The sequence below is a fragment of the Eubalaena glacialis genome, chromosome 18 (assembly GCF_028564815.1).
Source record: "Eubalaena glacialis isolate mEubGla1 chromosome 18, mEubGla1.1.hap2.+ XY, whole genome shotgun sequence".
NCBI lineage: Eukaryota > Metazoa > Chordata > Mammalia > Artiodactyla > Balaenidae > Eubalaena > Eubalaena glacialis.
The window spans coordinates 65,784,875-65,802,973 of record NC_083733.1 but is presented as its reverse complement, the minus strand read 5'-3'; the positions used below and the strand labels follow the sequence as shown (position 1 = coordinate 65,802,973).

At 36.7% G+C, this 18,099-nt stretch overlaps 1 protein-coding gene and 1 non-coding gene across 2 annotated transcripts; both read left to right on the top strand.

The window, feature by feature from the left end:
* The first annotated feature begins 2,115 nt into the window (after window positions 1–2,115).
* LOC133079231 (U6 spliceosomal RNA) lies at window positions 2,116–2,222 on the top strand. Its single transcript, XR_009698111.1, has one exon. It is a non-coding gene; the product is annotated as a U6 spliceosomal RNA (small nuclear RNA).
* A 10,111-nt stretch (window positions 2,223–12,333) lies between these two features.
* On the top strand, window positions 12,334–13,817 carry LOC133078765 (thioredoxin domain-containing protein 12-like). Its single transcript, XM_061173954.1, has 2 exons — window positions 12,334–12,534; window positions 12,631–13,817. The coding sequence occupies exons 1-2, from the start codon at window positions 12,438–12,440 to the stop codon at window positions 13,050–13,052; spliced, it is 519 nt and encodes a 172-aa protein (XP_061029937.1). The 5' UTR covers window positions 12,334–12,437; the 3' UTR covers window positions 13,053–13,817.
* The last annotated feature ends 4,282 nt before the right edge of the window (window positions 13,818–18,099 follow it).

Genomic DNA, 18,099 nt, shown 5'->3' with positions numbered 1-18,099 from the left:
CCTTGAGGCCAAAAACCAAAACATAAAATAGAAGCAATACTCTTAACAAATTCAAGAAAGACTTTAAAAATGGTCCACATCGAAAAATGTTAGAAAAAAAAAGTAACTGCTTATGTGCAAGGTATTTTCATAAGACTATCAGCTGACTTTTCAGCAGACTTTGCATACCAGAAAGTAATGACAATATATTCAATGGTCTAAAAGGAAAAAGGCCACAGCAAGAATACTGTACCAGCAAGATTATAATGCAGAATCAAAGGAGAGATCAAGCATTTCCAGGCTAGCAAATGCTAAATGAGTTCATCACTAAGAAAGCATCCTTATAAGAAATGTTGAAGGAATTTATTTAAGCTTAAAAGAAGTATCACTAATTAGCAACAAGAAAACACACAAAAGTAAAAATCTCACTGGAAAAAGGTATACATATTGTAAGGGGAGTAGATCGAACACTTATTAAGCTTCTGTAAAGAATAAAAGACACAAGTAGTATTTTTTTTGAAGAAAGAGAAGGCCCAAATAAATTAGAAATGAAAGAGAGACACCGTAGATAGAAATGCAAAGTAGCATAAGACATTTCTACAAACAATTACACACTAAAGAGTTGGACACCTAGAAGAAATGGATAAATTCCTAGAATTATAAATCTTCTAAGACTGAATCAGGAATAAATAAAAAACCTAAAAGATCAAATACTAGTAATGAAATTGGTAATCAAAAAACTCCCAATAAATAAAACCCCAGGACCAGGTAGCTTCACTGATAAATTCTACCAAATATTTAAATGAAAGTTAACATCTATCCTTCTCAAACTATTCCAAATAATTGAAGAAAGAGTGTTTCCAAACTAATTTTCTGAGATCAGCATCAGCCATAGATGAAAACCAGATAAAGACACTACCAAAAAAAGTAGGTTACAGGCCTTATTCCTGATGAAGAGATATGCAAAAATCCTCTGCAAAATATTAGCAAACTGAATTCAACAATACATTAAAAAAAACCATACCCCGTGATCATGTGGGATTTATCTCAGCAATGCAGGGATGATTCAATATATGCAAATCAATTAAGGGACACACCAGATTAGTATAACAAAGTATAAAATCAAATGATCATCTTCATAGCTCCAGCAAAAGCATGACAAAAATTCAACAAACTTCAAAATCTGATAAAACTCTCAACAAAGTTGGTATAGAGGCAACATACCTTTATAAAGGGCATATATGATGAAAACCACAGCTAACATCATACTCAATGACGAAAAGTTGAAAGCATTTCCTCTAAGAACAGGAGCAAGACAAGGATGACTGTTCTCACCACTTTTATTCAACATAGTATTAATAATCCTAGCCACAGCAAAAAGACAAAAATAAAAATTAAAAAGGGGATCTAGGGCTTCCCTGGTGGCGCAGTGGTTGAGAATCTGCCTGCCAATGCAGGGGACACGGGTTCGATCCCTGGTCTGGGAAGATCCCACATGCCGTGGAGCAACTAGGCCCGTGAGCCATAATTGCTGAGCCTGCGCGTCTGGAGCCTGTGCTCCGCAACAAGAGAGGCCGCGATAGTGAGAGGCCCGCGCACGGCGATGAAGAGTGGCCCCCACTTGCCGCAACTAGAGAAAGCCCTCGCACAGAAACGAAGACCCAACACAGCCATAAATAAATAAATAAATAAATAAAAAGACTTGCTCAAAAAAAAAAAAAAAGGGGATCTAGTTTGTAAAGGAAAACTGTCACTGTTAGAACATGACATATAGAAAACCCTAAAGATTTCACCCACAAAGTATTAGCATGAATAAATTCAGTAAATTGAAAGTATACACAATTAATATACAGAAATCTGTTATTTTTTCCTGCACCAATAACAAACTATCCAAGGTATGAAGAAAAAAATACTATGATTGTATTAAAATAAAGACCTAGGAATAAATTTATCCACAGTTGTGTAAGATTTATGCACTGAAAATTATAAGACATTGATGAAACAAATGGGAGATGACACAAATAAATGAAAAGATACCTTGTGCTCTTGGATTGGAAGAATTAATATTTTTAAAACAGCCATACTACTCCAAGCAACCTACAGATATAAAGCATTCCCTATCAAAATTGCCCATGAGTGCTCACTTCGGCAGCACATATACTAAAATAGGAAAGATACAGAGAAGATTAGTATGGCCCCTGCACAAGGATGACATGCAAATTTGTGAAGCATTCCATATTTTTTGGACAGCTACATGTAAAAGAATGAAATTAGAACACTCCCTAACACCATATACAAAAATAAACTCAAAATGGATTAAAGACCTAAATGTAAGGCCAGACACTATAAAACTCTTAGAGGAAAACACAGGCAGAACACTCTATGACATAAATCACAGCAAGATCCTTTTTGACCCACCTCCTAGAGAAATGGAAATGAAAACAAAAATAAATGAATGGGACCTAATGAAACTTAAAAGCTTTTGCACAGCAAAGGAAACCATAAACAAGATGAAAAGACAAACCTCAGAATGGGAGAAAATGTTTGCAAATGAAACAACTGACAAAGGATTAATCTCCAAAATACACAAGCAGCTCATGCAGCTCAATATCAAAAAAACAACCCAATCCAGAAATGGGCAAAAGACCTAAATAGACATTTCTCCAAAGAAGATACACAGATTGCCAACAAACACATGAAAGGATGCTCAACATCACTAATCATTAGAGAAATGCAAATCAAAACTGCAGTGAGGTATTACCTCACACTGGTCAGAATGGCCATCATCAAAAAATCTAGAAACAATAAATGCTGGAGAGGGTGTGGAGAAAAGGGAACACTCTTGCACTGTTGGTGGGAATGTAAATTGATACAGCCACTATGGAGAATAGTATGGAGGTTCCTCAAAAAACTAAAAATAGAACCACCATATGACACAGCAATCCCACTACTGGGCATATACCCTGAGAAAACCATAATTCAAAAAGAGGCATGTACCACAATGTTTATTGCAGCTCTATTTACAATATCCAGGACATGGAAGCAACCTAAATGTCCATTGAGAGATGAATGGGTAAAGAAGATGTGGCACATATATACAATGGAATATTACTCAACCATAAAGAGAAAAGAAATTGAGTTATTTGTGGTGAGGTGGATGGACCTAGAGACTGTCATACAGAGTGAATAAGTCAGAAAGAGAAAAACAAATACCATATGCTAACACATATATATGGAATCTTAAAAAAAAAAAAAAAGGTTCTGAAGAACCTAGGGGAAGGACAGGAATAAAGATGCAGATGTAGAGAATGGACTTGAGGACACGGGGATGAAGTGAGAGAGTGGCATGGACGTATATACACTACCAAATGTAAAATAGCTAGCTAGTGGGAAGCAGCCACATAGCACAGGGAGATCAGCTCGGTGCTTTGTGACCACCTAGGGGGTGGGATAGGGAGGGTGGGAGGGAGATGCAAGAGGGAGGAGATATGGAGATATATGTATATGTATAGCTGATTCACTTTGTTTTAAAGAAGAAACTAACACACCATTGTAAAGCAATTATACTCCAATAAAGATGTTTAAAAAAAAAAAAGGTCTAGTAAAGGGAATGATGATTCATGCAAAAAAAGAAAAAAAAGTGTTAGGGCTTCCCTGATGGTACAGTGGTTAAGAATCCGCCTGCCAATGCAGGGGACACAGGTTCAAGCCCTGGTCCAGGAAGATCCCACATGCCGTGGAGCAACTAAGCCAGCGAGCCACAACTACTGAAGCCTGTGCGCCTAGAACCTGTGCTCTGCAACAAGAGAAGCCACTGCAATGAGAAGCCCACGCACCACAATGAAGAGTGGCCCCCGCTCACTGCAACTAGAGAAAAGCCCACACACAGCAATGAAGACCCAACACAGCCCAAAATAAATAAATAAAATAAATAAATAAAATAAATACCCATGACATTTTCCACAGAACCAGAACAAATAATCCTAAAAGTAATAGAGAACCACAAAATACCCACATTGCTTAAGCAATCCTGAGAAAAAAGACCAAAAGTGGATGATACCACACTCCCTGAATACAAAGCTACAATAATCACAAAAACAGACACAGAAATCAATGGAGTAGAATAAAGAGCTCAGAAAGGAACCTGCACACTTATGGTCAATATATCTACTACAAAGGAGTCAAGAATATACAATGGAGAAAAGACAGTCTCTTCAATAAGTGGTGTTTGGAAAACTGGAGAGTTACAGGTAAAATAATGAGATTAGAACATGTCCTTACACTGTACACAAAGACAAACTCAAAATGGATTAAGGACCTAAATGGAATACCTCAAACCCTAAAACTCCTAGGGGAGAACATAGGGCTGCCTAGGGGAGAACATAGGGCTGCCTAGGGGAGAACATAGGGCTGCCTAGGGGAGAACATAGGCTGAAAACTCTTTGGCATAATTGGGAACACTTTCGTTTTTGGACCTGTCTCCTAAGGGAAAAAGACATAAAAGCAAAAATACACAAATGGGACCTAATTAAATTTAAAACCTTTTGCAGAACAAAGGAAATGTTAGACACAATGAAAAGATAACCTACAAAATGGGAGAAAAATATATGCCAAGGATATGATGGAGAAGGGGTTAATATCCAAATTATATAAAGAGTTCATCCACTCAGTATCAAAAAACAAAAAAGGATGAAAAATGGAGAGAAACACTTAATAGACATTTTTCCACAGAAGATATACAGATAGCCAACAGGCACATGAAAAAATGCTACCCATCACTAATCATTAGATAAGTGCAAATCAAAACCAGAATGGGACATCACCTCACATCTGTCAAGATGGCTCTCATCAAAAAGTCTAGGGCTTCCCTGATGGTGCAGTGGTTAAGAATGTGTCTGCCAATGCAGGGGACATGGGTTCGAGCTCTGGTCCAGGGAGATCCCACATGCCATGGAGCAACTAAGCCCGTGTGCCAAACTACTGAGCCTGCTCTCTAGAGCTCATGAGCCACAACTACTGAAGCCCATGCACCTAGAGCCTGTGCTCTGCAACGAGAAGCCACTGCAATGAGAAGCCCATGAACCACAATGAAGAGTAGCCCTCACTCGCTGCAACTAGAAAAAGCCTGCACGCAGTGCAGACCCAAAGCAGCCAAAAAATTAATTAATTAATTTTTAAAAAAGTCTACAGACAACAAATGTTAGGAACCATAGTACATTGTTAGTGGGATTGTAAATTGGTACAACCACTATGAAAATATTATGGAGGTCGTCAGAAAACTAAAAGGAGAACTACTGTATTAAGAAACAATTCCACTGCTGGGTATATACTCAGAGAAAGTGAAAACACCAATGTGAAAAGATACATGCACCCCAATATTTATAGCAGCATTATTTACAATTGCCAAGATATGGAAGAAACCTAAATGTCCATCAACAGATGAATGGATAAAAAAGATGTAATATATCACACACATATATATATCACACACACATATATATGTATGTATATATCACACACACATATATATATAATGGGATATTACTCAGCCATAAAATATAAAAATTACTCAGCCATGTGCAACAACATGGATGGACCTAGAGTATATTATATGAGTTTTGGATTTTGGGGTATTTCATTTAGGTCCTTAATCCATTTTGAGTTTGTCTTTGTGTACAGCAAGAGGAAATGTTCTAATCTCATTATTTTACCTGTAACTCTCCAGTTTCCCAGCACCACTTATTGAAGAGGATGTCTTTTCTCCACTGTATATTTGTACCTCCTTTGTAGTAGATTTATTGACCATAATTGTGTGGGTTCCTTCTGGACTATCCATTCTCTTCCATTCGTCTATGTTTCTGTTTTTGTGGCAATACAATTCTCTTTTATTACTGTAGTATTGTGTATAATCTGAAGTCAGGAAGTGTGATACCTAACCTTATACCTTAAGTTACTAGGAAAACAAGAACAAACAAAACCTAACGTTAGTAGAAGAAATCATAAAGATCAGATCAGAAAGGAGGGGTAAGAGAACAATAGAAAAGATCAATGAACAAATACCTGGTTCTTTTAAAAGATAAAATTGATTAACTAGACTCATCAAGAAAAAAAAGAGGTGAATCAATTCCAAAAAATTGGAAAAGAAAAAGGAAAAGTCTCAAATAATACCATTGAAATAGGAAGGATTATAAGAGATTATCATGAACATTTTATACTCCAATAAAATGGACAACTTAGGGAAAATGGGCAAATTCCTATAAATATAAAACCTCCCAAGACTGAATCAGGAAAGAGTAGAAAATATGAACAGACCAATTACCAGTAATGTAATTGAATAAATAATAATAATTTAAATAAGCCCAGCAAACAAAAGTCCAGGTCCAAACAACTTCGTAGGTAAATTCTACCAAACATTTAGAGCATTTTAAACCTATACTTCTCAAGCTATTTCAAAATATTGGAGAGGAAGGAATGCTTCTGAAATCATTCCTCAAGGCCACCATCACCTTGATACCAAAATGACAAAGATATCACATAGAAGTAAACTACAGGCCAATATCGCTGATGAACATAGATGCAAATATGTTCAAACTTATATGATCTACCTTCTTAATGAACTGAAAAGTAAAAATCGTATGATCAAATCAATAAATGCAGAAAAAGCTTTTGAAAAAATTCAACACTGATTTATGATAAAAATTGTCAACAGTATGGGTAAAGAGGCAACATAAATTAACTTAATAAAGGCCACATATGATAAATTCACAACTAATATTATACTCAACATTGAAAAGCTGAAAGCATTTTCTCTCAGATCAGGAACAAGAGAAGGATACGTATGCTTGCCACTTTTATCAACAAGTATTGGAAGTCCTAGTCATAGCAATTAGACAAGAAATAAAACTAAAAGAAATCCAAATGTTGACAATGATGTGGGAAAAAGGTAACCACTGTGCACTTTGGAGGGAAGTAAATTTGTGCAGCCACTATGGAAAAAGTATGGGGATTTGTCAAAACAATTAAAAGTAGCTCTACCCTATGTTCCAGCAATTTCACTTTGGGGTATTTATCTGAAGAAAAAATATATATAATTAATAATTAGAAAAGATATATATAATCACTGCAGCATTATTTACAATAGCCAAGATATGGAAGCAACCCAAATGTCCATCAATCAATTAATATGTAAAGAAGAAGTGGTATATATATATGTGTGTGTATATATATACACACACATGTATACATACACCATATATACATAATATATATAATATATACAATGTATACTGTATATATAATACATACATGCTATATACACACACAGTGGAATATTACTCAGCCATAGAAAATAATGAAATCTTGCCATTTGAGACAACATGAATAGACCTAGAGGGTATTATGCTAAATGAAATAAGTCAGACTGAGAAAGAAAAGTACTGTATCATTTCAATTATTTATGTAATCTGAAATGAAAACAAATGAACACATAACAACAGTAACAACAAAACCAAACAGATTTGTAAATACAGAGAAAAAACAGGTGGTTGTCAGAGGAGAGTGGGAGGAGGAAAGAAATAGGTGAGGGAGATCAAGAGGTACAAACTTCCAGATGCAAAAGAAACTAGTCACAGTATGAGATGGTGTACAATTTTGGATATGTAGTCACTTACTATAATAGAATTGACTGGTGATTGTCCCCAGTTACTATACTAGAATTTGTATGGGGACATATCATAAATAGACTTCCTGTGCTGATCATTTTGAAATGTATAGATGTATCAAATCATTACATCAGGCAACTGGAACTACCAGTGTTGTTGGTCAATTATACTTCAAAAAAAACTCACAGAAAAAGAGATCCGATTTGTGGTTACCAGAGTCAGGGTGAGGTAGCAGGGGGAATTGGATGAAGGCAGCCACAAGCTACAAGTTTCCAGTTATAAGATAAATAAGTACTAGGGATTTAATATAAAATATGATAAATATAATTAATACTGCTTTATGTTATATGTGAAAGTTGCTCTCTGTTACATATGAAAGTTGTTAAGAGAGTACATCCTAAGAGTTATCACAAAATTTCTTTGCTATTTAATTTTGTATCTCTATGAGATGAATGTTCACTACGCAGATTGTGATAATTGTTTCATAATGTATGGTAGTCAAATCATTATGCTGTACGTCTTAAACTTATACAGAGCTGGATGTCTATTATATCTCAATAAATCTTAAAGAAAAAATAAATAATACCTTAGTCAAACTCACTTAGGAAACTACTTTATAGCAAGATTAAGTGAATCCTATACCAGGACTCTAATGTTTTGGTTGTTGGGAAATATAACTAATCAGTTTATAAATTTAGGAAAGGCATGTGATCAATTTGATAGATGCAAACAAAGTAGCATGGAAGACTGCTACAGGTAATAATTATAAAAATAAAGAAGATATTAATGTATATGTACTCAAAGAAATGTCACATACCCCTGACACTAGTTCACCTATAGAGAAGTAATAGATTAATTTCCTCTAATCATCAGAAAGATCACTAGGAGACATGAACACCTAACTTACTTAACAGTTTGAGGTATTAGTAAAAAGATTACCATTGGAAAGGAAGGATTAAAATTATCTCCATTTGCAGATCATATGGATATATACCTAGTAAGTGCAAAGAATCAATGGAAAACTGTTACAGAAAATAAGACAATAAAATATTGTAAAGGCTATAACATAAGCATATAGTACACAGTTTATATATATACATTCCAAGCAGTTACAAAGTATATTAAAAGGGAGGCTGCAATTTTAAAAGTATAAAATAAAATAAAAATAAATCTAACAGCATACATGTGAAAATCCTATATGAATAAAATTATCAGGAACTCCTTAGATAGATGATACAAATTTGAAGAAAAGGAAAATCAAACTATTTCCTTAAATAGAATAATAAATCTTACATGAGAGAAAAAATATACCAATACACATATATGTCTATAAAATGTATATGTATAAATATGTGTATATTTCTATATATGTGTGTGTGTGTGTACACATAAATGTGTTTCTGGGGGTAATTTATTGTTTACATAAAATGAGAAAATACATATGTAAAGTATATATGAGTTATTTTGTAAAACTAAAGATTAGTTATTAAATATATTTTACATACAAGATATTTTATGTTAGCTTCATGGAAACTACAAAGGAAAAAACCTATTGTGGTTACACAAAAGATAAAGATTTTTTTTTTTTTTTTTTTTTTTTTAATTTATTTTTTATTTTTGGCTGTGTTGGGTCTTCGTTTCTGTGCAACGGCTTTTTCTCTAGTTGTGGCGAGCGGGGGCCACTCTTCATCGCGGTGCACGGGCCTCTCACTGTAGCGGCCTCTCTTATTGCGGAGCACAGGCTCCAGACGTGCAGGCTCAGTAGTTGTGGCTCACGGGCCTAGTTGCTCCGTGGCATGTGGGATCTTCCCAGACCAGGGCTCGAACCCGTGTCCCCTGAATTAGCAGGCAGATTCGCAACCACTGCGCCACCAGGGAAGCCCAAAGATAAAGATTTTATACTACATCAAAAAATAAATTTACAAGGGAACTACAACAACAACACAGAAAAAAATGAATGGGTTATCATAAATCCTATCAACAATTAATTTAAACATTAATGGACTAAATTCTCCAGTTAAATGACATAAAGTAGTTGAATTAATTTTGAAAAAGAACCTAAAATATGCTGTATAAGAGAGACTCACTTTAACTTTAAAGACATATATAGGTTAAAGTGAGAGGATGGAAAAAGATAGTCCATGCAAACAGCAATCAAAAGAGCAGGAGTAACTATACTTATTTCAGATAATATATATTTTCAATCAAAATCCGTCACAAGAGACAAAGAATGTTACTATACAGTGAAAAAGGGGTCAAATTATCAAGAGAGTATTACAAGTATAAATATATATGCACCCAACACTGGAACATGTAAATATTTAAAGCAAATATTAACAAAACCATAGGGAGAAAAAGTAATAGTAGGGTACTTCAATACCCCACTTTTAAACATGGATAGATCATCCAGACAGAAATTTAATGAGAAAAGCTTGATCTGTGTAACACTTTAGAAAAGTAAATCTAAGAGATATATACAGAACTTTCCATCCAAGAACACCAGAAAACACATTCTTCTCAGGTCACATAAAACATTCTCCAGGGTATATCATTCCTGGGCCACAAAGCTAATCTTAATGCATTTAAGATTAAAATCATATCTCATAGCTTTCCAACCACAATAATATGGAACTAGAAATCAACAGGAAAAAATTTACAAATACATGGAAATAACACACTCAAAACAAACAAACAAAAAAAACCACACACTCTGGAATAACCAATGGGTCAAAGTAGAAATTAAAGGAGAAATTAGACAGTATCTTGAGAAAAACAGAAAAAAAAATATACAGAATACCACAATTTAGGGGATACATCAAAAGTAGTTCTTATCCTTACATTAAAAAAAGTGAAACAAAGTTTTCAAACTTTACACATCAAGGAAGTAGAAAAAATTATGCATAAAATTAGAAGAAGAAAGGAAACAGCAAAGATGAGAGGATAAATGATGGATAAAGAGACTAGAAAAAAAGAGAAATAAATCATGCTAAGAGTTGGTGTTTTAAAAAAAATAAAGCAAATTGCTTTAGCTAGATTAACCAAGGAAAAAAGAAAGTGAAAAAAATCTGATAAATGAAAGATGCGACATCAAAGAAATACAAAGGGCCATAAGAGTATATTATTAACAAATTACACATCAACAAATTAGATAAATTATAATAAATAAATTCCCAGAAGCATGAAGCCTACCAAGACTGAATCATAAATAGAAAGTCTGACAGACCAATAATAAATCAGGACATTAAAATAATAAACACAAACCTCCCAACAAAGAAAAGCGCAAGACCAGATGGTTTCACTAGTGAATTCTACCAAATATTAAAAAATAACTAAGACCAATCATTCTGAATCTCTTACAAAAAAAAAACTGAGGATGAGGGAACATGCCCAAGCAAGTTTTAGGAGGACAGCATTACTCTGACACCAAAGCCAAATTAGGAAAACTACAAGAAAATCTATAGGCTGATATGCCTAATGAATATAAATGCAAAAATTCTCAGCAAATGTCTAACCGAATCCAACAGCAAATTAAAAAGATCATACACCATGATCAAGTGGAATTCATGCCTGGGATGGAAGGATGTCACTATATATATATATCTATATATATATCTATATATCTATATATATATACACACACACATATACATACACACACACATACATACACACACACATATATACATATATATGTGTGTATATATATATAGTGACATATATGTCAATAAATGTGATACACAATGTTAATAGAATGAAGAATAAATATACAATAGATGCAGAAAAAGCAGCTGACAAAATTCAATACCCTTTTATGACAAAAGCTCTCAATAAATTGGGAACAGAAGGAGCATACCTCAAAATAAGGCCATATAATACACACCCACAGCTAACCTTGTACCCAATGGTTAAAAACTGAAAGTTTTTCCTTTAAACTCAGGAACCAGATAAGGATATCCACACTCACTACTCTTATTAGAGGCACTACTGGAAGTCCTAACCAGAGCAATCTGACACAAAAATTTAAAAAAAGACATCCAAAATGAAAAGGAAGAAGTAAAGCATTCTGTTTTCAGAAAACATGATCTTATATATGACTGGCCCCCAAAATGGTAGAACTAATAAATGAATTCATTAAAGTTGCAGGATACAGAATCAACATACAAAAATCAGCTGCATTTCTATACACTAACAACAAAATATCTGAAAGAAATAAAGAAAATAATTCCATTTACAATTGCATGAAAAATATACCTAGGAATAAATTTAACTGAGAGAATGAAAGTCCTGTGTACTGAAAAATACAAGACATTAAGGAAAGAAATTGAAGACAACACAAATAGATGTTTAGATAATCTTTGCTCATGAATTAAAAGAATTAACATTGTTAAAATGTCCACACTGCCTAAAGCAATAAACAGGTTCAATGCAATCCCTATCAAAATCTCAATAGCATTTTTCACAGCAATAGGACAAAAAATTCTAAAATTTGCATGGAACCACAAAAGATTCCAAATAGCAAAAGCAATCATGAAAAAGAAGGAAAAAACTTGAGGCTTCATGCTTTATGATTTCAAACTCTATTACAAAGCTATGATCATAAAAACAGTATGGTTTTGGCATAAAGACAAACACATAGATCAATGGAAAGAATAGAGAGCATAGAAATAAACCTAGAAAAAAAAAAAATCTGGGAACAAGAGCGGATGGGCTGAGCCGCACTTGGGAAACCGCGCGGACTTTCTACTAGGAGTCGGGCCCTACGTCTGCTCAGCCCCGTGGCTCCGCGCACCTACCACCATGGAGCTGCGGCCTCGTCTCGGAGCCACCTGTTTGCTGGGCTTCAGTTTCCTGCTCCTCGTCACCTCTTCTGATGGACATAATGGGCTTGGAAAGGGTATGAAAACTGAGGCTTGAGGTATAAGACTGTCCATGGTCCCGTACACCTAGAAAGCAGTGGATTTGGGACTTGAATACCATGCTTTTGACAAAGGTTTTGGAGATCACATTCATTGGAGGACACTAGAAGATGGGAAGAAAGAAGCAGCTGCCAGTGGATTACCCCTGATGGTGATTATCCATAAGTCCTGGTGTGGAGCTTGTAAAGCTTTAAAGCCCAAATTTGCAGAGTCTACAGTAATTTCAGAACTTTCCCATAATGTTGTTATGGTAAATCTTGAGGATGAAGAAGAGCCCAAAGATGAAGATTTCAGCTCTGATGGGGGTTATATTCCACGAATCCTGTTCCTGGATCCCAGTGGCAAGGTGCGTCCTGAAATCATCAATGAGAATGGAAACCCCAGCTACAAGTATTTCTACATCAGTGCTGAGCAAGTTGTTCAGGGGATGAAGGAAGCTCAGGAAAGGCTGACGGGTGATGCCTTCAGAGAGAAACATCTTGAAGATGAGTTGTAACATGAATGTATCCCTTCTTTCATCAAAGTTACTGTTCTGGAAGGAAGGCAGCAGGGAAGGGAATATTGAGGAATCACTCAGAACAATTAAACCTTGTTCCTGCCTACATGGGAAGGGGCCCTCTCACTGTGGAAGAGTTCTGCTGCCAGAAGCTGGTCTCCATGTTTGTGATCCAGCAGAGTGTGGCAGACTTCCTTCTCCTGTCCCCTCTCACCTAAATGTCTCTTTGTCATTGAAGGTAAAGAATGACACCTTTTGACACAAAACTTGAGCCATTTGGAGGTTTACTCCTCACACTGCAGTAGTTGAATCTTTCCATTTCCTCCTGCTTTACTTACCTTAGCGGTGAAAAGAGACCAGAAGCATCTTTTTTATAATGTTAAAATTGCAGAAATAGCTTATCATTTAAAACAACAAGTCCTAAATGTAAATCCATAATTCTACCCCACCAAGGAGACCAGCCCGTTTCTTCTCTTTTTCTCCTGGGAATAATCTTGGGCTTCTTCCTGAATCCCTTCAACTTCCTTCCTCTTCTCTGGCTTGGCTTCCCTGTTTGCACGCATGCGTGTGCAGGAATGGCTGTGTGCTTTGGACTCAGCCCAGCTGGAAGCATGCTTTCCCCTGTTACTGTTGGAGAAACTCAAACCTTCAAGCCCTAGATGGAGCCATTTTTGTCAAGTCGTCAACTGTATTTTTGTACTGGGGTTAACCAAAATATATATATATATATTAATTGTTCCATTAAACTTTAATAAAACTTTAAAAGGAAAAAAAAAAAAAAAGAAATAAACCTAAGCATATATGGTTGATTAATTTATGACAAAGGAACCAAGAATATACAATGGGAAAATATAATAATCTCTTTAATAAATGTTGTTGGGAAAAGTGGGCAGCCACATGGAAAAGAATGAAACTGGACCACTATCTTACACCATATAAAAAAATAAAATGGGTTAGACTTAAATGAAAGATGTAAAACCATAAAACTCTTAGAAGAAAACATAGATGTGGCAAGTTCCTTGACATATATCTTGTAGATGATTTTTTGAATCTGACAACAAAAGCAAAAATAAACAAATGGGAGAACATCATATTAAAAAGCTTATGCACAACAAAGGAAACATCAACAAAACAAAAAGGCAACCTAATGAATGATAGAAGATAGTTGCAGATCATATACAGAGAAGGGGTTAATATCCAAAATATATAAAAACTCATACAGCTCACTAAGGAAAAAGCAAGCAATCCTGCTAAAAAATGGGCAGAAGATCTAAATACAAGTTATTTTTTCCAAAATAGATGGCCATACAGATAGCCAACAGGCACATGAAAAGATGCACTAATAATTAGGGACATGCAAATCAAAACCACAATGAGATATCACCCCATATCTGTCAGAATGGCTATTAACAAAAGCACAAGAAATCACAAGTCTTGACGAGAATGTGGATAAAAGGGAATCCTAGTGCACTGCTGGTGGGAATGTAAATTGGTGCAGCCACTATGGAAAACAGTATGGAAACCCCTTGAAAAATTAAGAATAGAACTACCATACAATCCTGCAATTCTACTTTTGGGTATTTACCTGAAAAAAAAAAAAAGAAAAAAGAAAACACTAATTGGAAAATGTATAGGTACCCCTAGTTTCATTACAGCATTATTCACAATAGTTGAGATATGGAAACAACCTAAGCATCTACTGATAGAAGAATTGATAAAGATGTGATATATATAATATATATATGTGATATATATATAAGATTTATATGTGTGTGTGAATATGTACATACACATATATACATACATACAATGGAATACTATTCAGCCATAAAAAAGAATAAAATGTTGCCATTTGTAACAACATAGATGGTTCTTAGGGTTATTAGTTTAAGTGAAGTAAGGCCGAGAAAGACAAATACTTCCTGATTTCACTAATATATGGAACCTAAAACACAAAATAAAACAAAATTTACAGATACATAGAATAGATTGATGACTGTCAGATGGGAGGGGTGGTAGGGGGTTGGTGAAATGGGTGAATGGGGTCAACAGCTACAAATTTCCAGTTATAAAATGATGTACATGTACAGTATGGTGACTGTAGTCAAAATTATTTTATTGCCAATTTAAAAGATGCTAAGAAGTAAATCTTGAAAGTTCTCAATAAAACAATTAATTTTGTAATTTATATAGTGACAGGTGGTAACTAGATTAATTATGGTAATCATTTTTCAGTGTATACAAATGTTGAATTATTGTGTTGTATTCCAGAAATTGATATACTTTTGTATATAAATTATACTTCAATTAAAAAACACTCTATAACACACCAAGATAATGATGCCACACAATTAACTATAAACTCCCATTTGTTAGGTCATTTCAGAGAAATTTACAAGTTCAAAGATTAAATCTCTGCCAAAAAATAAAAAAATCAAAACTACAAGATACTGGAGATCTGGCAGAAAATGGTGGTGTAGGTAAACCCTGATCTCACCTCCTCTCACAGGCACAACAAAAGCACAATTATTTGCAGAACAAACATCAGTGAAAAGACTGGAACCTACCAGAAAAGACCTTCTACAACTAAAGGTATAAAGAAGGAATGACAAGATGTGTGGTAGTGATGGAGTTGCGATATAGTCAACTCCCATAGCCCCAGGGTGGGCGACTCACAAATGGGAGGATAATTAAATTGCAAAGGTTCTCTCAAAAGAGAGAAAGGTCCAAGCCCCACAATGGGCTCCTAAGCCTGGGCATCCTGCACCAAGAAGATGAGCCCCCAGAGAATTTGGCTTTGAAGGGTCAGTGGGTTTAATTTCAGGAGTCCCAGAGGGTTGGGGGAAATAGAGACTTCACTCTTAATGGGCACACACAAAAATCTGACATGCTCTGGGACCCAGGATAGAAGCAGTAATTTGATAGAGCCTGGGTCAGACCTACTTGCTAATCTTGGAGAGTCTCCTGGAGTGGCAGGATGCAGCTGCATCTAACCCTGGGGACGTAGATACTGGCAGCAGCCATTTTGGGGAGCTCATTCTACCACGTGGACACTGGTGCTGGCAAATGCTGTTTTGGAATCCTCCCTCTAGCTTATAGCCTCAGTTCCCAGCCCTGCCCCAACCAAACAGCTTATAGGCCCCAGTGCTGGGACACCTCAGGACAAGAAACTAACATGGCATGGACACAGCCCCACCCACTGCCTTAAGACCCTGTGAGCCCACAGTCACCCCTGGACATGGCCCTGCCCATCAGAGGGCCCAGGACCCGACCCCACTCTCCAGTGCACAGGCACTAAACCCAAGACTCTCAGGGCCCTCCAGCCAGAGAACCTGGGACCAAGTCCAACCTACAGTGGGCAGGCACCATCACCAGAATCCCATGGGACTGAGACACACCCTGCAGGGAGCCTGTCTAGCCTCAGGACCAGCCTCCCCATTAGGGAATAGACACCAACCACAAGAAAACCACAGCCCTGCAGTCTGTGGATCTGACCCACCCATCAGGAGGCCAGACCATGCCCTGGAACTGGCTGGGCTCCAATGCCACCAATCAACAAGCCTGCTCTAGCCTTAGGCCCAGCTTCACCCACCAGCAGGCAGACACCAGCTGCAAGAAACTTGTAACCACACAGCCTACAGACATAGCCCACACACTAGCAGGCCAGATCCATCCCTAGGATCAGCTAGGCCCTTGACCCAAACACTAGCAGTGCAACAGAAGGTTCAAGATACCCTAGGCCCTGCAGCTAACTGTGTCAGAAAGCAGCCCACCACCAGTGATCCAGCACAAGTTCTGGACCTCTGGGCCATGCAACCAGACTCCAGGACCTGACTTCACCCACAGTGGGCGGGCAACAGCCCTGCGGTTTCCTGGACCCTCACTCCACCCACGAGTAATGCAGCACTAGCCCCACCCAGGGTTCTGCAGTAAGCCACCTCCTGACACAGTCCTAACAACCAGTACCCAGCCAGAAGCCTCTGCACAGGTGGTACCCAGCAACCAACCAGACCAGGGACCAACGAAGCCTACCAGACCACCCACATAGTTAGACCACCACAACAGAAAGACCCATGCAGCCATTATAGGGGAAACCTCTAGAGCATACAGCTCTGGTGACAAGAGGGGAGTGCAGTGTGTGGACACATAAGATGTCTCCTGCAAAAGGCCACTTCTCTAACATCGGGAAACAAACATAACCAACCTATGAGATACATAAAAATATGAACAACAAATTAGGCAAAATGAGGTGACAGAAGAACATGTTCTTAACCAAGGAACAAGATAAGAATTAAGTGAAGTGGGATAGGCAATCTACCCAAGAAAGAGTTCAGAGTAGTGATCATAGGATGGTCAAAGAACTCGTGAGAAGAATGGATGCACAGAGAAGTGAGAAATTTTTTTGATGGGAATAAATTGCTTTACAATGTTGTGTTAGTTTTTGCTGTACAACAGAGTGAATCAGCTATATGTATACATGTATCCCCTCCCTCTTGAGCCTCCCTCCCACCCTCCCATCCCATCCCTCTAGGTCATCACAGAACACTGAGCTGAGGTCCCTGTGCTATACAGAAGCTTCCTCCTAGCTATATATTTTACACATGGTAGGTGTATATAGGTCAATGCTACTTTCCCAATTCATCCCACCCTCCCCTTCCCCACTGTGTCCACAAGTCCATTCTCTATGTCTGCATCTATATTCCTGACCTGCAAATAATAAACATTTAAAAAATATAAAGAACAACCAGAAATGAAGAATAAAATAACTGAAATGAAAAACACACTAGAAGGAATCAACAGTAGACTAAGTGATACAGAGGAATGGATTAGTGAGCGGGAAAACAGAATAGTGGAAACCACTGATACTGAAAAGAGAAAAGAAGGAAAAGAAATGAGGACAATTCTTTGTTCTCTGTAACAACATCAAGGACACTAATATTTGAATTATAAAGGACCCAGAAGAAGAAGAGAGAGACAAAGGGCTGAGAACATAATTGAAGACACAAGAGTTAAAAACTTCCCTAACCTGGGGTAGGGAACACACATC

What these genes read in the sequence shown, in the direction of transcription:
- LOC133078765 (XM_061173954.1), top strand. Translation starts at nt 12,438, where the DNA reads ATGGAGCTGCGGCCTCGTCTCGGAGCCACCTGTTTGCTGGGCTTCAGT. An exon ending in ACATAATGGGCTTGGAAAGG is followed by an intron (nt 12,535 to 12,630) that starts GTATGAAAACTG and finishes CTTTTGACAAAG; the next exon opens with GTTTTGGAGATCACATTCAT.